The sequence below is a fragment of the Haliotis rufescens genome, unplaced genomic scaffold (assembly GCF_023055435.1).
Source record: "Haliotis rufescens isolate VD_foot unplaced genomic scaffold, xgHalRufe1.0.p SCAF_46, whole genome shotgun sequence".
Lineage (NCBI taxonomy): Eukaryota > Metazoa > Mollusca > Gastropoda > Lepetellida > Haliotidae > Haliotis > Haliotis rufescens.
In genome coordinates, this window is record NW_025964179.1 from 1,947,512 (window position 1) to 1,969,301 (window position 21,790).

The following is a 21,790-nucleotide window of genomic DNA, read 5'->3' on the forward strand; positions in this document are numbered from 1 at the left end:
TCCAGTGAGAACTTGACCACTGACCCTTTCATCACATTGACCTCTGAAGACCAGTGACCTGACAGTTGTCAGATGATTCAAGTTTCTGTGGATGACAATTTCACAGAGACACTTTCTCGAACATTCAAAAGTCTTTCCTGAACAGGCAAGGTCTAAACAACGGTTATGACTCAGATTAGTAAATATCGTAATGTTTCTCATGGGATGGCAGGGTTTTACCTTGTCTTACTAAAGTAGGGGTTCAGTGGACCCCTAATAATAAATGTTAAGGGTTCTTGCAGGCTAAATGACGGTCCTGTAAAGTAATGAAATGGTGTAGTGTACTGTACGTTTAGATAATTACTTTGGAGCCAGGAATGAATCAATGATCATGTGGACAGTGGTCACGATTGATGGATGAAATGACAGACACCCAGAACTGCTCGATGCGCTGTAGATACAATGAATATTATTGTGCATCACTCGGGATGCAGCATAATTTTTTTCTGCATCCATTCTCTACATTTGTGAGTCTCGTAAAACTCTGGGATGGTCAACAAACAGCAAGGTCACCTTAAACCAGGGGAGACTATGCAGGGTTAGAACTAAAGAGAAAAGCCCAGATAAAGATAATGATTGGGTTGGTTGGTTTGTTGTTTAACGCCACTCAGCAAAATTCCAGCAATATGTAAATAATCGGGTCTGGACCAATCCAGTGATCGATGCTCATGACATTGATCCACGCAAATGGGATCGATGACATGCATCAACGAGTCTGACCACCCGATCCCGTAAAGATAATGAAATGCCTTCGTAACATTAAAACAATGGGGATATTTGGAAATGTTTTACTAGCCTGCAGGTATTTAGACCTGGGTGAACAGGTTAACAGGCTAACAGTGTTGACTGTGTTAAGTTCTAACCCTACTATGCAGAACGGTCTTGAGTCCTGTCTAGGTCTGGACGATGTATTGGTCCAATGTGAAGTAATGTATCTGTGTTATTAACTTAATCACAGACAATCCAGTGATTGACATCATGAGCATTGATCCATGCAACTGGGATACGATGACATGCATCAACAAAGTCAGCGAGCCTGACCTCCCAATCCTGTTAGTCACCTCTTACCATAAGCATAATCACTTTTTACATCAAGCATGGGTTGCTGAAGGCCTATTCTAACCCGGATCTCCACGGGTACTCTGTCCCCAGTACACCTCAAGCAAGGCTAACGTGAGAGTGTAAACTTCTTACCCTACAGTGCAGAACAGTCTTGAGTCTAATTCCTATCCAGGTCTTGATGATGTATTAGTCCCGGAAATGTAAGACCACTTCTTTCAAAGTATATTTATTTCTGCCACATTTTTAATCGTAGCATATGTGTTGTTTAATGTATGGCTAAATTGGTCAGCCATCGCCAACACCTGAGGGTATGATGTAAATCTGGCTGGGGTCCATGCAGGTAGCAAAAGTACTGTAAGTCCCCATGGTTCCTGGTGTGGTGATCTACCTTCAGCTGCTGGCGATCAATAACCTGTTTTTATGTTGTGTTGTTGCATGCTAATTTATTTTTACATGCTCTCAAGCTAGTTTTATGTAAATCTGTGATATTCTAGTTATTATACTGTCATTTGACAACAGAATTTAATACAGTTTAAATATATGTTAATAATGTCAAATTTTGTCTCATCACGACATGGATGAAATACTTCCAATGTGACCTGAAACTTTAACTCACTCACTGTATTAGTCAATGTGAAGTAATGAGCAAGTCTGTATGATTACGCTAGTGATCTCCAGATTCACTTCAATCAACTATTCTAGCCATGGTAAAGTTTGTCAGACAAATGCCTGCCTCAAGTACAACAGGTGCACAACTAAAAATATTAGTGCTTAGGAGAACAGCCATATGCCTAGCGACTTGGGCAAGGTAGGTTGGGGAAGCTTTTTGCAAAAAGTGCAATATTGATGTTGATCATAATGTCGAGCATAATCAGGGGTGTAGTTAGTGATCACTTAACAAAATGAAACACAATCGTGAAAGTGAAATGTGTGTTATGTGTAATAGGCCATTTCATTCACGAAAATGTAGCTAAAAAGTTTGCAGAATCATGTGCAGAATTCTAAAAATTTGGTTGAAGACCTGAAACTTAACTCACTCACTGTATTAGTCCAATGTGAAGTAATGAAACATTGTATCTGTGTTATTAGCTTAATAATAAACTGCTACACTGGTCTATGTCCCAACATCAGAGTTGGCAAACTTGCTTGGTTTTAACGTCTCAAGCATGCGATGCCTGCCAATATGCCCGAAGCAAGTACCCCTTTAAGGACAGACTGGAGACCATCAGTGGTTCTGCAACTTGCTATAACAAAGACACATTCCTGCTGAGCAGGCTGAAAGGGATTATGATAATCCAAACACCTATTACACCTGAAGTCATTGTGGCAAAACCACCTATTGTCACAACCACCTAAGACTCCCATCTTAACTCACAGGCCTTTATAACAGTGGCTTAAGGCTTCAATACCTGTCTGTGCTGTCTTCAAAGAGCTGGGGGGAGGGGTCCAGTACAAGTGAGAAGCCCCAGGGGACACGACCTGGACCCTACTGTGGGGAAGTGTGGGGTCCTGTGCAAGTGAGAAGCCCCGGGGGGCACGACCTGGTCCCTACTGTGGGGAAGTGTGGGGTCCTGTGCAAGTGAGAAGCCCCGGGGGGCACGACCTGGTCCCTACTGTGGGGAAGTGTGGACAGGAAGGGGATCATGCACTGCCTTAGAATTTCTTTTTTTTAAAGACAAGTCCAGAGGACTGTATTTCAGCATGGCTCCATATGTGTAGCCAAACTGAGGCATTGGGAACTGGATCAAATAATAACCATCAAATAATACTCATCAACAAGTGCATCATACAGTCCGTGAAACAAATATATCTATTACAGCCCATGCAAGTCTATAATAGTTGGCAAGTCTAGACTACTGCAGTTTCCTTTTTATCATATTTTATTAGATAATATAACAACTATTTTTTTCTGTTCGTCTGAAAGAGAACTAGCATCATTGGATTTGTTCTTGTCTTCAGCACAATTTAATAGTCTGGAACTAGTAAGTGCAAGTTTGGAAGGCTGATGCAGTGTACTCAATTATTGAGTCTGGGGTGCACGAGGTTTGCTCCTAATACTCCTATAGTATTTGAAGGGTAGGGTCGCTGTAAATCTTCAGTACTTAACAAACTGGTCATGAAAAGGACTCCAAGACTTTCAAGCCCCATTCCCAACACTGGGAGGTGGGGCACGGACACTTCAATCCAGAACAAGATGGCCGCCTGTTGCATCCCAGCAGCCACTGCATCAAACTGACAGTAATGGTGTTGCCAGGTCACAGAGGTCAGGGACATAAGTAAATGATGGTGGGTGACAGGTAGACTTGCGTAAGTCTCTACAGCAAAAATTATTAGTTAAAATCATAATTTCTAGATTAAATAAATGATAAGAGTAAGGTGTCCCAATAAATAACTGGCGTCCTCAGACTGTCTGTCCCCTTATCTAGACTTGCCTATTATATTATATAAGGATAGAATTACTTTACACCCAGGGACACATCTTTCAGTAGAGCCTTGGTGCAAGGCAAGATGACAGGATATATTTGTTTGAGGAGTGGTTGGGTTCACATTAGAGGGTACATGTGTGGGGAAGAGAAGGGGTGGAACAGAGGGAGTGTTGGATGGAGACACAAAGTCTCTGAAAATATAAAATTCTGATAGAAACAAACAACTCCATATAAATTAAAAAGGAGCCCCAGTGAGATAGAGCCAGGTGACACCCTTTGGAAAAACAAGACTTGCTTCATCATTGTCCATAAGGGCTTTTTTACAGTAAGGGCTGGGCGATATGGAAAATATAACTGAAGGAATGTGAGAGGCTAGGTGTGACCCATCTACAGACAGGAAACACTGGGTTATGCTGCCTGGTCTAGTAAACACCACACTGAAATGTCGTCCAAAACTAACGACTGGCAACTACACCAGTAAACTGTCCGAGTGATAAAAACAACATGTACTCATTCATGCTACGGAATCCCAGGGGTTGTGTGAGGAATGTGGACGCAGTCCGGCAGTTTACATGATGTAGATGTTAACATGTCGACAGCACCATCCCTCATCACAGTGGGGTGCAAGTCCACTTGTGGCCACACAACCTTTCTTGATTACAGTTACAACAAAATCCAATACAGACTTTAGTCTAGACTAACATATAGTCTCTGAAATGAACATATCGTACAGAAAAAAACAGTTGTTCAGTTATCTTAATAAAAATCTAATAAAAAGGGAGCCCAGTGATTCTCTTCATTTTCAGATGCTGCAGTAATCTAGACTTGCCAAACATTATAGACTTGCATGGGCTGTAGTTGATATAAATGTATCAGGGTCTGTAAGACAGACTAACTTTAGTCCTCAAAACTTTGTTGAATAGGCCTTATTTAGAAGTTGACAGATGACAAAGTAGACACAATTTATAGATAACAGTAAATAAAGAAGTTGTTATCCATAAATTGTGTCTACTTTGTCCCCCAAACATGGCTAATGCCCTGTTATTTCACATGACTTGACCACGTTTTTACATACAGGAATTCTAGGGTGGACCTTGTGCTTTTAGCCCTTAAATTTAAAAAAAGGCCCACATTTTCAAATACAACAGGGCAATTTAACATTGTGCTGTATGGGCAAGTGTGGGTGTACCTCTGATAGTCAAAATTGCTTGAGTGAACCCTGTTTGTATGATCTAAACATAGTATCAATTAAGAGTGATTATTAATTTGAAACTGACAGCTCCACATGATGAACTGACAGTGTTGACCAGCTCGTGTCATCTGGAGGACGTCCTCACAGCACACACCTCTCACTCACCCACCACGTCAGACTGAACACATTCATCACCGACACTGGTGTGACGTAACGAGGGAGGCTTCAGTGCAGCAGTCAGTGAGTCTACCTCCCAATCTCATCAAGTCATCAATATTTCCAACATCGACAATCTATACATGACTCTATGGAGTATGCAGCAGATTGTCAATCTCTGCCTCAAGGCACTGCCATAAAGATCTTTTCCCTTTTGATTCAGAAAACATCACATAGAAGTAGCTTATGTAACCTTCAAACACTTGTGTGGAACACACTGACCCCCCAGAGCACAATCATCACACCCTACATTGAAATTTGCAATTAACTGCTTGATTGGCATTTTTATAAGTTGCTTACAATTTACATTTATCATGACTGAGTGATGTGATGTTAAGACCTTACTGGTAGTTATACTGTCTAACTGGGTTCTGCTGAAATATCATGTAATACACTGCTGCAGACATCTGGCCACTGAAGTAGACAACATTCCCTCGCTGAGAGCTGATACCAGGAGAGGTAGAGAATTATGTCACAATTACCATATGCCATGTGTACAGTACACTGTCAGAAGGATGGCTCTTATTTACCCCAAGAACATCTGAAACCAGTTATGAAGATGAATACATGACACTTTTTTATGGATAATGTGATTCACCTGATGATTGGTTGGTTTGTTGTTTAGCACTCAGCAATATTCCAGCAATATTCCAGCAATATGACGGAGGTCTGTAAATAATCGAGTCCAGGCAATCCAGTGATTAATATCATGAGCAATGATCCACGCAAGTGGGATTGATGACATACATCTACCAAGTCAGCGAGCCTGACCACCTGATCCCGTTAGTCGCCTTTCACGACAAGCATAGTCACCTTTTACGGCAAGCATGGGTGGCTGAAGACCTATTCTAACCCAGAATCTTCGAGGGTCATTAACCTGATGAAGGAGCAAGACGTAACTCTGAAACGTCATACAAAGAATAAAAGAAGTTGCTATCCCTAAAAAAGTGTCATGTTTTCCCAACTTCTAAATGCCTATCAAAGACTTCAGTCATATACACTTCTGTAACTTTGATCAGTTTTGAAAGTATTTGTTCGCATATAGTGATACACTTCCACTAAACCTTCAACTTTCTGAACAGGATCATACCAAACACATGGCAAAAGGACAACTTGTGCTTCAGATAACTCTCTAAACAACAAACACTGAATAGTGAAAGGGGTTTACTGGAAACAAATTATTACATCGATAAAGACGAATCAATTCCGATACTCTTCAGAGTGAGTGAGTGAGTGAGTGAGTGAGTGAGTGAGTGAGTGAGTGAGTGAGTGAGTGAGTGAGTGAGTGAGTGAGTGAGTGAGTGAGTGAGCAACAGTCTATTTTAATGTTGCTTTTGTGATGCAGGTTTCAGACGTTTACCACTTTGGTGAAACCTATGAGCATGGTGCTGACATATCCAGAAACAAACTCAGTTCTACTTATCATAAAGATGTGGTAAACAGTAATAATGACAGGAAAATCATTCACAACACAGAAAATACCATTGAAAATATAACCACCAAAGGAATGGCAGTGTCTGCCAAAAACTGGCAACTAATTAGAGTCAAGTCTTGTCACTTTACATTTCCAGTAGATACTAATAATAGTATATAGTAGGTATCAGCTAAACTTAGAATGGTAAAAATTTGACTGGACCCTGTGTTCCGACTTTTGGCTGAAGTAACAGACAGCAATGGTTGGGTGAACACCCTCATTAAACAACAACATAACACGCAGGTGTTAACGAGGGGGTAAGGTAGTCTCCTTGTCACGCTCACCAGCCAGTTGTAACGACCTTAATCAATTACAGTAGCATATTTCACAGCAGGAAATAACAGTGACTTGTGTAAATCAAGGAGCATTTTCCTGCACAACTCCAGACTATCAGAGAATGAGCCACAACTATAACAAGAAAACTCTCAAGGCAACCAGTCAGCCCTGACTTGTCTTAACAAAGACCATTTGTATCAATTATTCATGGCTACTCACACATGAAACCATTATTACCTTCCTGACATAGAAAACTGGAATATGGTTGCTTTTAACGGTTTCAATGACAGGACGCCATAACCATATGATTCCTACTCAATCTCTTCATGTGCAATTTCATAAATATTTCATTGTGAAGATCAGAATATGCTGCAGAAATTACCAGTATTATTTAGTCTCAGCCAGGATTTCAGTCAGTGCATAACTAAATATTGCATCCATGGTTGTCTGATACCTTACATTGCAGGTTATTCAATATGTAATATTCATCAGCATCCAAGAGAGGTAGACACTGTGAGCTCATTATGGAGATGTTCATGCAACATTACTCCTCTTGCAGGAAAACATACATGGCAACTTTCAATAGTCTGAGAATATCGACCATTTTGAGTGAGTGAGTTGGGTTTAACGCGGCTTTTAACAGTATTCCAGTTATATCACGGCATGCCAGCTTAATGTGGGAGGAAAGCCCGAAGTGATGCAGGTCTGAGACGTTTACCACTTCGGTGAAACCCACGAGCACGGGTTTGGTGCTGACAAACCTAGAAACATAATTGGGGCGAACCGGGATTCGAACCCACAATCATAGGTTTCTGGCGTGCCCAAGGGACGCAACTCTGCACAGCGAATCGCGGCGCCTTAGACGACTGGGCCACCCATGCCCCCATCGACCATTTTGATGCAGATAGTGTTTGACTCATATGTAAAACTGTGTTGGCATTTAGTATTTTACACGACGCAGAAAGATGTTGAGAATGGATGCAGAAATAAGAATATGTTGCATCCTGGGGATGCACAATAATATTGATTGTATCAATTTCTTGACAAGAAATAAAGGTTCTATAATAACATGATAAAAGTCATTAACAAATCTTACAGTACACATCACTTCATTACGTATGCACTCGTGAAGATCCGGGGTAGAATAGGTCTTCAGCAACCCATGCTTGCCGTAAAAGGGGACTAACAGGATCGGGTGGTCAGGCTCGCTGACTTGGTTGATGCATGTCATCGTATCCCATTTGCGTGGATCGATGCTCATGATGTCAATCACTGGATTGTCTGGTCCAGACTCGATTATTTACAGACCACCATCATACAGCTAGAATATTGCTGAGTGCGGCGTTAAACAACAAACAAACAAACCTTACTTATGCCACAAAAACAGAACCCTCACATTTCCTGTAAGGACCCTTAACATTACTCATTGGGGACCCTAGTTTTGTAGGCCATGGTAAAATCCTGGGGATATGATAGTTCCATGAGTACAAGTCCACATCAGGGACCAACACAAGATAAACTGGTACAGAAAATACCCTAGACTAAAATCTAGTCTCTGAAATGAACATATCGTACATAAAAAAACCAATTGTTCAGTTATCTTAATAAAAATATAATAAAAAGGAGCCCAGTGACTCTCTTCAGTGATCTAGACTTACCAAACATTATAGACTTGCATGGGCTGTATTTGATATATATTTGTATCAGGGTCTGTAAGCATGGTAAGATAGACTAAAAATACCCATCTACATCGACACAACTCCACTCATAAATATCAAGAGGTTATCAAGCCAGTGTCCAAACAGCTGATAAAACTACTACCTCCACCATGGCCTGGCTGACTTCCCCTCCCCCTCCAGTCTCAACCAACCACAGGTCTACTGTACATACCATGCATGCCATCCCTGCTGTCCCCCTTAGGACAAGACCAAAGTCTGGCCACATGATTTATTGGTAAGCATAAATAGAATTTGTTTTTGAGGCTACAAACACGAGTTGAATGTGTTGTGAAAAAATAACAACACTCAATCACCATGTGCTTCCCAAACTAGCACAGACTCCCCAATAAGTTGTCTTTTTCTATGTTAACATTCATCATTTAGACCCTGCAGTGTGTGATCAGGTCACTGAAGCACTCTCCTCCACTGTGAATTAAGTCTAAAATATCGTAAGCCCTGCATACTACTCAGTAGGGGCGACTATTAGTCTGGAAATCACTATTCCGATAATTATTGATATTGAAAGAAACTATTGCGATAACTATTGATATTGCAAGCAACTATTGTGATAAATATCGATAGTTTTCAGTGTATCATTTTAGATGGATTTTTGAGTTGAATTATACCTTGGAACTGAAGTTTCCTTTGAATGTGATAACCATAACAACAAATATAAAGTTTGAGATATGGCTGATTTATTTTTTCTTTACCCTAATAATTTAAGAAAAAGAAACTTCCACATTACCATGTGGAAATTACTACCACTCATGGTCAAAAGAAAAACAAATTTGAACAGCATTGCATGTATTTTATTGAAATGGTAAATACAATCGAAACTATCAATATTCCTAACTGAAATCGATACTATTGATCGGAACTGATTTAACAATCGATTTATTGACTTTAAGTGCTTTAAGCAATATATCGATATTTGAATTTATCGTGACACCCCTACTAGTCATCTCTCGATAAGGTTAATCAGAGATGTATTTCAAAACACACTTGATCTATGAGATCAGTGTTGTCTGTCACGGAGAGATTAACATATCCCTATCTAAACTGAAGTAGTATATTACCATTTAATGGGACTTCAACAGCCAGCAGAATGTAAATGAACACAAGTCCTATTCATGATGCGTATTGTCCCACGTGATGCTCTGCCAGGTGAGGAATAGGACATGCATGTCACAACAACAGCCATCAGTTACTGGCAGACATGGGTATACCGTATTCGACGTAATGAGCGCCCAGGGCGCTCTCAAAATAAGAAATAGGGGGCTCTTATTGGAATATAATTTTGGTAAGAAAAAAAACAGAGTTGAAAGATCGTATATTTCTAGATTTATGTACCTGAAATGATACAAAAGAAAAGTCTGTGCGTATTATACACAACAAATATATTTTTCCAGAATTTAATTGCCCATAATTAAGGGTGCATGTAACACACGAGTGCGTATTATACACGATTAAATAAGTCTTGTGTACTTTGATCAATCGGAAGAGGTGCTAATTGGGATTGATCACTAGCCAATATATCAGCAAATATCACCGTGGGCGCTTATTACTTCGAATACGGTACTACATACCAGCCTTCGGACTTCCTGCTAGTCCCCGACTACTACACTGTGCTGAAGACAAGCAACATTCCAATGATAGTCCTCATTGATGAGTAGAATTTGTAGACTCTTATTCTGAACCAGTTCACTGATTATGCTTCCATTTGATACAAATTGTACCTGAATAAATCTGACAGGGAATGTAAACATTAACATTTGTATCTGGTCCAAGCTGTATTAGATACAAATATAGTTCCACCAGCCCTCTGAACATGTCTTAACAAAATTCTAAATTTTCCAAGGCTGCATTCATATACCATGTATACATGTTTTGTTCATTCTAGTTGTCGAAAGGAGTCGCAAAACTGTGTCATTTAAAAAAGAAGCCAACCACTTTTCTTGATACCAACAGTTTGTCCAAGATGATGCTAGCTAGATTGCTCTTTGACTTGTGGTTTGGCTCTTTGATACTCAGAATGTTTTAAGGAAATCTGACTGGGGCCATCAATAAATTGTTCTGAAATGAATACACTGAGATACTGAGGGGGTACGCTGGAAGAGAACTTGAAACATCCACTGATTTTCATGCACAAGCCAGCTGAGACAAGAGTGGGTAGTGTTTAATGTGTCCACTGGGAAACTTGTCACAGTGTTTATAGTAGTTATCTCGTAAGGAAAAGTAAGTAAATATGTGACAAGTTCTCATAACAGAACGGCCATTCTGGATCCTGGTTCTTCAACATCCTTGCAACACGTAAACTCACCCATCAATTCAGTAAACATGTCATGGTGAACATGATGAACTATCAACTAAGAAATGCAAAAACATGATCAAGCAATTTGGAGGAGAAAATATTTGACAGAAAGCTGACATGATATTATATCCCTGACAGCAAATGGAGTTGTGTTGTCAATTGCTCATATATCAGAATGTTAAACAGTGTGACAAGGTGCATCCAAGTTCATTCAAAACATTGGCCATAGCAATCTGATGTGTTGCAGTGCATGGGGGACATTCTCTACTACTACTGACACTGTCCCTGCTAATTTTAAGAACAAAATTGAGCATACACTTTTGTTTGTCGTATTTTTCTTTTGGCTCAATGGTTCAAGCACAAATATTTACACTCCTCGTTAAGGAGAAACAGAAATAGATCCTTATCTACCTTTGAAACTGGAAACTGAACATGTTGAAAATCCAACAGCAGAAAAAACAGTTTGCCTTTATAAAGTTTGAAATAACAAACGTTATTAAGACGTGTTAATACCGCAAATAAGAAACCATGATCCACAAACTGAAACAATGTCTTTCTTAAGTAACTGGGGACAGTGTCAAGTTGACATTTTCAAATTTAGAAAGAATGACTCGTCTTCTTATATTTAGCTCAAGTCTGCAAAAGGAGTGATGTCTTTTGGTTTTAAACAATGTACCCATCTCTCATATTCAAAGGGTAAAGTTCAACAAGTTGCTAATTACAAAACAAACATATTTCCTCGAAGCTCACCTGTCGAGCTCACGAATTCTTTCACACCTGTAAACTCCCTTTCAGGAAGTTGTCGACATCCGATGAGGATCGTCATTCCACCGCCTCGCGTTTATTCCACTAATATTACAAATGTGCACACGACAATTCTGAATATCAAAGTGAAAATATCTTTAAAAAAATATACTTACATTTACATCGACAGTAAAATCCGTGCCATCCAAAAGCATCACAGTGCAAGTCAACAAATTCTTCTTCTTGGCGGGGTGACCAAGATCCGTCCTATTTTTGACCCCTCTTCGGCTTCGTCGCTTGCTCAGAAAACGGAAAAAGGCCGACATATTGCTAGGTCAGTCTCAAACACACACTGGTAGCTCCTTAATTAGGCTTCATCACTTCATGGCCACAAATTACAAAATTGGTTTCCCTAAAACCCGCATGATTCACAGGACCCTTTCCAATCAACCTCACTGTCATCTCCGATATTTTCGCCATTGGAATTTCCTAACAACTGTTTATTTATACTTCTCTCAATTCGTATCGCCCTCTACCGGTCATTCAACGGAATGGTCTTGTGCGTTATTTACTTTTCATGTACGACAGAGACATTTGTAAGATTTAACAGAAAAACCTTCCTGTTTTCTATACATTAAATGCTAAATAATAAATGTGAAGTGATACTTTCTTTAGTGAACACTTTCGTATTGGTGTAGGTCACTCTGTTACATTGCAACTACATGTCAAGTTATCAATTTTTTTAAATGACAATTAATCTGAACAATCCAACTACTAACTTGTTATTCTGCTGCTATAGGGATTCTTTTTTAATACATGGTTTACATCGGTTTTTTGGCTAACCAATTAAATTCAAACTATTTTATATTATTTTCTAAGTGCGTTTGAAACCTCACCAATCACTCATCTTGTTCAATATTTTTCCTGACATTGGTTAATGATTTAAGATTGAATACAGTAAAACCTCTTTAATCTGGACCCGTTAGTCCTAAAATACAGCATATCAGCTGATTATTCTATTGACAACTCTATCTTGTAAAATCTGTGAAAGAATAGAACAAATACTTCAGTCTCCACTAGTTTAAAATATTATGTTTTAAGAAAATATAAAACCAAAATATGACCATAGTAGCAAAATAAGTTTGCTTCATAAACTGCCTTAATTGTACGTTTACATGTTAACATTTTAGTATTCATTTCACAAAGACGCTTTGCGAAGTTTTATTTATGCAGTGTTCCCTGAGATATAATGTCCTTAATTTTAATTTTGACACATAAATAAATCTAAAAAGAACATAGGAACATTTTGCATATTTCTAAAATCTGTTTGTGAAGTACTGTATACGTTATGAATTGCTTTCATTTAAAAAAAGTTACTTTTTGTTGGTATCGAGTTGAATCTGTTTGTTTTTGTAATCACTCATAAAAACGAGAAATTGAACAAATAGAAATAGATTTAAAATATTTCATTTTACGATTGTGGCATTATGCTTCAATTGATCGAATGTGAAAATATAAATTTAAAACAGTTTCACGTTTGTAAACCGTTTATCAAAACTGACAATGATTATTACAAAATTGTTTACATAGTAAATATTTACTTTCTTTTTCAAGTATATAATCTCTGCATTTAAGAAACATGTATAAAATACAAAATAACAAGCAGGAAATAGCGTAACCAACCAAATTCAACAGACAACCTCCTGTCTCAATTATGATATGTAATGAGTGCTATGGTAAGTACAACGATCCAATGTTTACGAAGGAAGTCGGAATATGACGGAACTTTCCAAATACGGAAGAGCACCGACCGGAAGTAACCTTTCAAAGGTTGTAATGGCAGCGCCCAGGCGAAACTCGTGTAAATAGCATTTTAGAAGGACTCTCGAGAACAATATCAAAGTAAGAGGTGATTTGTTTATTCGCGCACCCCAACTTCATTATGGTTCTGTTGAAATACATGGTTTAGAACTCATGCAGTGATCGAATCAATTTTTACGAACCTTTTAGAAAAGGAAAATGAAGAGAACTCGGTAGTTGACATTTTGTCCTTCATTGGCTTCAGTTTCTTGGTCAGTCAGTCACAGGATAATTCATTGACTTGTGTCAGTTCCAGTGACACTGGCAACTGTAATGTGTACTTCGGTTTGAATGTGCATGGGGCCTGTATAGTAACAAGACGACTGCCAAAAGGACTAAGATCAGAGATCACTGTGTGAACTGTTTGTGTTTGACACGGAGTGTGTTAATTGGATCTTTGTCTCAGGGATAACCACCAATTATCCCAATCAACACAGTGAGTGAGTTGTATGTTTGAAATGTATAATGAATGATTGCAGTGGGTTATCGAATGCTCAAAATGTTTGAATATGTGAAAATGGTGCTGTGAATAAATAATGATTGCTTTGAACATGATGAAAGTTAATTAAATGAAATGTGCTCAAAGTATATATGCTAGAATATGTGAATTTAGTGCTGTAGATAAACAATTATGAATATATATTTTGTTTTTAGGTAAATACTGGTTAATGCAATCCGGTGTCTGATACTGACTCATTTTAAATGCAACAAATATAAAAATAAATGGGTGTTGGTCCTTGAAATTTGAGTACGGATATCCAAATTTGTGTTTGAGTTGCCAAATAAGGTGTGAATGCTTAGCCATTTTGGGGGGTACGGATCTCTGGGGGAACGAATCTCTGTTGTTACAGATCATCTAGTATCCCACTTAGACTCTGAAAACATTTCTTTAAAACAATTCAATTTTTTAAAAAAAATTCTCTTTCCTTCTCTGCTGTTTTGTGGAATCAAAGATACCAGTCTTGGTTTTGTCTGATCTAGGCTTGCCTAGGCTTTTAGTAAAAATAATTTAAAAAGAAATTCCTTAGTCATTGCATAGGACTACAAGAGAAAGCACGTTTTTCATGACACCACACACACTTGGACAATTAATAAGAGCAACCCAATCTCAAGAACATCTCTTTCTGTCTAGTTGTTCATGAATAACTGAAAAAATATTAGAAAATTCCATATCAATGGCATTCATTGCCGGACCCACTTATCTATAAATAAATTTCCCCTGGTCTATAAATAAATTTTGACGTTCATGCTGGTGCACAAAGGAGGTTTAAATTGCCATGACGTCACATTCAAATAATGTTTTTATTTGAAGTTTACATGATGTATGGCGTTTCCATTGAATGAGAGGTCGGTCACATGACTGCAAAACTGAAGTTCATAAGTGTATGAATGACACATTTTGACATTCATACTTATTTTTACAAGACTGTGTTCTTGAAATGACATAGACACTGACGGACTACTTCCACATTCATGGGGAAACCCCTGGGAATTCCCTAGCACGAATAAATACAGAAGCATTGTTTCTCAATAATTAGACCCTTTAATCTTGAATTTTCAATGATCGAGCAATTGATCAGTGATGACTAACACTTGTAATAGCCACAGGTTCATGAACAACTTCTGTATGAGTTCACTGGAGTATGAACCTTCATTGAATGAGGGCCAAACATTGTATGAACGTTTTCGCAAGCCCTGACGTTCATACAGCTTGACCGTCACTCTATGAAGGTGAAGCACAAAGTGAAAGTCAGTCCTTAAATAACATCCCTCATCGTGGAGACTGAAGTTGGTCATCTGCACTGTGTACACTCAAGACACTGGTTATTACTGTTTACAAACTGAAAAAGTCAGAAGAATGATTTTGGATAATAAATAGAATCTCACCCTTGTGTCTTTTGATATCAAATACATCAAGATGAGTCAATAAAAGTTTAAAACTCAACGGCAAGCCTCCAAGTTCTAAACTTATATGTTTTGGGAGCTTCTCTATGTATTGTAATGTTAGGGTTGTGCAGTTATTGTTGACTAATGATTCCAACAATGACATTAGTATTTTGTATCAAATCACATGAAGATTCTGGGGTAGAATAGGTCTTCAGCAACCCATGCTTGCTGAAAAGGCGACTATGCTTGTCGTAAAAGGCGACTAACGGGATCGGGTGGTCAGGCTTGCTGACTTGGTTGATGCATGTCATCGATGCCAATTGCGTGGATCGATGCTCATGATGTCAATCACTGGATTGTCTGGTCCAGACTCGATTATTTACAGACCGCCATCATGTAGCTGGAATATTGCTGAGTGCGGCGTTAAACAACAAACAAACAAATCAAATCACCTGTCATGCTACATGTATTGTTTCACCTGTGAAGATCTGGGTTAGAATATAAGTTGTAGCAGGATCACGAGTGGTACAAGGCGTTTTATGCACCCTGAGTTAGGTTTTATATAACGAGCCGGCATTTACATTTACAGCATTTTTATTTATATAATTATACCCCCTTTTACGAAGTAAATCAGGGGTATAAAGCGTTCCGTTCGTCCCTTCTTCCGTCCATCCGTCCTTCCATCCGAGCTTTTGTACGGCCCTTAACTTTTTATCCATGCACCCTAGCTTCACCGAACTTGCTACACACATTGACCACAATGAGTACTTGTGCCTTTTGCTAGTTTGAAGATTCTGAACTTTTTAATTTTTGCCGTTTCCATTGACACATTAAGAAACTTAAACTTTTAGGGTGGATGTTTTGTACGACCCATATCTTTTTAACTATGCATCCTAGCTTCATCAAGCTTGCTACACACATTAACCACATTGAGTACTTGTGCCTTTTGCTAGTTTGAAGATTCTGAATTTTTTTATTTTTGCCGTTTCCATGGAATCATGGTGAACCATAAATTTTGGGTAGAGTTTTTGTACGATCCATGTTTACAATATTATGTATCCTAGCTTCAGCAAACTTGCTACATTAACCACTATGATTGTTGTTTTTTTATCTTTTATAAGATTCTGAAAGTTTTCTCTTTTGCTGTTTCCATGGAAACATGGTGGAATTTAGAAATTTTGATGACTGGTTTTTTATAGCTAATATATTTTCAAAAATTGTTTCCACACATGTAGGTCATCATAAATATCTCTGCTTTGTGTTAGTTTGAATTTATGAATTCTTTACCATATCTGTTAAGGCTAGATGGAAATTATTAATTTATTGATTTTCTAATATGATATTGTTCCATTTTTTATGTGTTTTTATAACAACAATTTTTGGTCCTTTTGATAATTCTTCTTATGTAACTCCTCAATCAAATTTTTATTCAAAGGTGTTCATGGTGACCTTCTTCCTCGTAGTGAACACTGTTAACATGTGAGATTCGGGGGGTCAATTGTCACTGGAACTCAATCTTAGTTTTTAAAACATTGAAGTTAAAATCAGTTAGAAATATGTAATATTTCATTAATTAACAAACTATTTACTATTTGTTGTTGACCAGCGGGGATAACTGGGGCATGTGAGCTTTGCTCACTCCTTTCTTGTTTTAATTTGCGAGATTTTATTCCTAAAACTACACCTTGGAATAGGCTTTGACGACATGAAATAATATTTATACAAGTACGTCGTGGTAGTTGTAGCCTCAATACAGTGTTCATGGTATCTATTGTCTTTATACTACAAAATTCTGGTTTATAAGCATGATAAGTACAGCGGATAAGCAGGATGAGGATGTGATGCTCTACCACAAGATCACAGAGGCTATCAGCAGGATGAGGATCGATAACATGGATGTTGAATTTGTTTCTTTCCTTTTCAAAATTGGAGATTAGACATCCATACTGAAGTGTGATGTTTTGTCCACAGAATGGCGTTCCTGGGTGCCGTGCGGCAGAACATGCAGTACATTGCTGCAGTGGGCGCCGCCGTGCTGTACGTGGGGAAGGTGTATCCCCAGGTGTGGGGAATCCGGCGCTACCTGGAAGCTGTGCAGCTCTACAAGGACGGGCTCCCAGTGCCGCTTGATGCCGACTCTAAGAGAATCGGACAAGAGGTAACTCCAAGACACCTTGGCTCTCTAGATTGGGAGTGATGGCTCACAGGAAGTTCTTTTGTTTGTTTGTTGTTGCACTCAGCAGTGTTCCAGGAATGTACCCAGGCAGCAAGCCTGACCACCCGATCCTGTTCGTTGCCTCTTACGACAAGCTAGTCGGCTGACCTTGAGTTTCTGTTGGTCGTGTGTGAGCTGACCTTGACTTCCTGTGGGTAGTGAGTCAGCTGACCTTGACTTCCTGTTGGTCATGAGTCAGCTGACCTTGACTTCCTGTTGGTCCTGAGTCATCTGACCTTGACTTCTTGTTTGTCGTGAGTCAGCTGACCTTGACTTCTTGTGGGTTCTGAGACAGCTGACCTTGACTTCCTGTTGGTTGTGAGTCAGCTGACATTGACTTCCTGTTGGTCGTGAATCAGCTGACCCTGACTTCCTGTAGGTAGTGGGGGGCATGGGTGGCCCAGTCGTCTAAGGCGCCGCGATTCGCTGTGCAGAGTTGCGTCCCTTGGGCATGCCAGAAACCTATGATTGTGGGTTTGAATCTCGGTTCGCCCCGATTATGTTTCTAGGTTTGTCAGCACCCTACCGGTGCTCGTTGGTTTCACCGAAGTGGTAAACATCTGAGACCTGCATCACTTTGGGCTTTACTCCCACATTAAGCTGACATGCCGTAATATAACTGGAATACTGTTAAAAGCGGCGGTGACCTTGACTTCCTGTGGGTCGTGAGTCAGGTGACCTTGACTTTCTGTGGGTAGTAAGTTGAGCTCCTGGGATGCTTGGTGGAGGCCTTGACCAAAGGGCTAGACAACAGTGGTTGATAGCATGAACAACACACCTTACCACTGACCTACACACACATAACCCTGTGAAGATCTTGGTTTGAGTAGGTTTTCAGCAACCCATGCTGTCATGAGGCGATTAGCTTGGGTGGTCAGGCTCTATGAATTGGTTGATTTCATGTCATTGTATCCCAATTGCATAGATCTGGGCTCATGATGTCAACTGATTATTTACAGACCACCGTCATATGGCTGGAATATTGTCGAGTGCAGCATTAAACAACAAACAGATTGAAGAAACATGACGGGTTGTGTATTTTTCAGATTCTGACCAACATGAAATTGGATCCTGTCTCCGAAGCCAGTGTCCGGTTCTTCACCGTTTATGGACAGAACCTTCTCAGCAAGGGTTCTACCAGTACCAAAGATGGCGCCATTATTGGTATTCCCATCAACTTCACATACAAGTCAACAAGGGAGATTGAAAGAAACAAGATTACCCTGAAAAATGAAGCCATCGATTGGCACTCCGACTCTGGATCCTCTCTGCTAGACTCGTTGATTTTCAGTGAAAGTGCACGACGTTTTGCCGTCGCTCGAGAACTGACATCCGTCAACACGTACCATGTGCACACACAGGCCATACTGCTCTCTGGATTCTTCTCAATTGCTTATTGCACAGGTTTTGTGTTTAACAAAGTTACCAATTTCCACAAGAAGGCGCCGTTACCGGCAAGAATGGTTGCCTATAGTTTTATCGGCTTTGTCGGTGTGACCTTGTACTATTTAGGTCTGGACACATATAATAACTACACAGACCGAAAAATTGAGAGACGGACAGCATCTCTGGGGAGGGACTATGTGGAGGGGGGAATTGAGTACTACAGCCAGCTGCTGAAGAGGAACGTTGCTCTGCGGTCATTGATGAAGGAGGAGGGCCCAAAGATATACACAGCGTACGGAAACACAGTGCACACGTGGCGAAGTCCCCATATGCCGCTCTCGGCAAGAAGAGACAATCTGCTGGCAATGTTGAAAGCTCTCGATGCAGAGAGCAAGACTGAAAAGAGTTCCTAGAACTGTGCATAGGAAATTCAATAAATACATATAAATTATATAAATAATTATAAGTGATTTGGCTTACAATAAGTTGTTTGTCAGGGTATCAGGCCTATTTCACCCGTTTAGCAGACACTATTTTTCATATATGCTGTTGCAAAAACTGTCTGATGCCTTTGACAGTGAATGAATTTTAATTGTATATAATAAGGCATTTAAGATCAGTGCACCCATGGAAGAAATCAAACTTTGTAGAGACAGTTTGGAATCATTTGAATATACTTCTTGATATCTCAAACGTCCAACTTTCTTTTCCTTTCAGGCCTCTGAATACACTATAATGTAACTGAAATACTGTTCATAAGCATGAAACCAAACTTACTCACTCACTCAGTGATTCAGTCTACATATATCTGCCCACACTCGTCTAGGGTAATAAGTGTTCCAGGCTGTTCCTCCATGAGCCTAAATGTTGCTGGGGGCACGGGTGGCCCAGTCGTCTAAGGCGCCGCAATTTGCTGTGCAGAGTTGCGTCCCGTGGACACACCAGAAACTTATGATTGTTGGGTTGAATCCCGGTTCGCCCCGATTATGTTTCTAGGTTTTTAGCACCATACCAGTGCTCGTGGGTTTCACCGAAGTGGTAACTGCATCACTTCAGGCTTTCCTCCCACATTAAGCTGACATGCTGTGATATAACTGGAATACTGTTAAAAGCGGCGTTAAACCCAACTCACTCACTCGCTAAATGTTGCTGAGCTGTGTGCCCTGTAAACCTGGTGTCCTTGACACTCATCTTGCAGTCATTCTATGGGACTTACAGTTTAAAAAAGGCAGATTTCACAAAATAAAAAGAAAAAAACATAGCTAAATGGATAAAAAGTCCTATTGACGGACAGCAAAACGCTAAATGTTGCTGTGGAAAATAATTACCCTGAAGTATGTCATCATATGTCAGGTTGTTTTGTTCAGCAGTCAGTGATTGTACCATGGATTTAGTGTTTGGAGGAGCGGTGGGGTAGCCCAGTGGTTAAAGCGTTCGCTTCTCATGACGAAGACATGAGTTCGGTTCCCCACATGGGTACAATGTGTGAAGCCAATTTCTGGTGTCCCCCGCCGTGAAATTGCTGCAATATTACTAAAAACAGCGTAAAGCTAAACTCACTCCATCACTCACTCACTCGTATTGGATACTGACCATGACCACTGAGGGTTTCAGTTGTGCTGATTCGGCACTCTGGCTGGTGGCGGCTATGACTGGTGGCAGTGTTTAAACTGTATAGAAATAGCCTTAGGACTTTATAAGATGCACCTGTGAAGGTCCTGGTTAGAATTGGTCTTCAGGAAAATCATGGTTGTTGTAAGAGGTGTCTAACGGGATAGGGGGCGGTTGGGTAGCCCAGTGGTTAAAGCGTTCGCTCGTCATGCCGAAGACCCGGGTTCGATTCCCGACATGGGTACAATGTGTGAAGCCCATTTCTGGTGTCCCCCGCCGTGATATTGCTGGAATATTGCTAAAAGCGGCGTAAAACCAAACTCACTCACTCACTAACGGGATAGGGAGGTCAAGGTCGGTGACATAGTTGGTGTGTGTCATCGTATCCCAATTGCGTGGATTGATGCTCATGATATCAATCTCTGGATTGTCTGGTAGTATTAACAGGGGTGACAATGTTCCCGTGAATGTTAGTGACCACAAATTTGTTAAAATCTCATGGCTTTCCCCAAAACACCCCCAAATTATGGACCACGCTCCATTGCAAAGATATTTCAGCTGAAAAGGAAAATATCCATTTTCATCCCTGCATTAAACAACAAACAAAATCTTTTCTCACAACAAGTGATGTAGGAGGGAAGATCATGTTTCAGTTATGGCAACGGTGGAGCTGATGCAGTTGAATCAAAGGCGGCCATGGTGACCGGAAGAGAGGTGTCAACTACATTTCATATTTCCATTGGTTCATTCACTGTAAACGTGGTAGGGGAAGTTGTTTTGGCGCTTTACCAGGAGAAAGGCCCCGTTCGATTCCCGTTGTATTGCTAGAATACTGTCAAAAGCAGTGGAAACCGATGTTATGTTGCATAACAAGTTCCCCTGCGGGTAGGGAGACCTGTGAAGATCCGGGATAGAATAGATCTTCAGCAACCCATGCTTGCCGTAAAAGGCGACTATGCTTGTCGTATATATGCGACTAACGGGATCGGGTGGTCAGGCTCGCTGACTTGGTTGATGCATGTCATCGATCCCAATTGCGTGGATCGATGCTCATGATGTCAATCACTGGATTGTCTGGTCCAGACTCAATTATTTACAGACCGCCGTCATATAGCTTGAATATTGCTGAGTGCAGCGTAAAACAACAAACCAACCAAACGAAGCAGGTAGGGTCATAGGTGGCCCAACTGCCGAAGGCACCACAGGCTGCTTCTCAGAGTTACGTCCCTTTGACATGTAAGGAACAGTGGGTTTATATCCTGCCATGGACACTTAATACGATATTTAGGGTCCATGATCCTGCATTTTGTCCAAGCTTTGTCGGCACCATCCATATGGTTTCATCAAGTGGTTAGTCTTAAATGCTAGAATGC

General features: G+C 40.0%; 2 protein-coding genes across 4 annotated transcripts in view; one reads left to right on the forward strand and one right to left on the reverse strand.

Moving 5' to 3' along the window:
* The window catches only part of LOC124141590 (band 4.1-like protein 5), a 90,786-nt gene extending 78,848 nt beyond the window's left edge, over positions 1-11,938 (reverse strand). For all 3 annotated transcript variants that reach the window (XM_048383206.1, XM_048383207.1, XM_048383205.1), the window contains exon 1: positions 11,635-11,938. In XM_048383206.1, coding sequence (XP_048239163.1) covers positions 11,635-11,784 — 150 coding nt within the window. In that variant the 5' untranslated portion in view covers positions 11,785-11,938. The remainder of the gene's footprint in view (positions 1-11,634) is intronic.
* A 1,324-nt stretch (positions 11,939-13,262) lies between these two features.
* On the forward strand, positions 13,263-19,495 carry LOC124141595 (transmembrane protein 177-like). The gene is made up of 3 exons (XM_046509617.2): positions 13,263-13,360; positions 17,177-17,363; positions 18,467-19,495. Exons 2-3 carry the CDS (start codon positions 17,178-17,180, stop codon positions 19,217-19,219), a joined length of 939 nt encoding a protein of 312 aa, XP_046365573.2. The 5' UTR covers positions 13,263-13,360; position 17,177; the 3' UTR covers positions 19,220-19,495.
* The last annotated feature ends 2,295 nt before the right edge of the window (positions 19,496-21,790 follow it).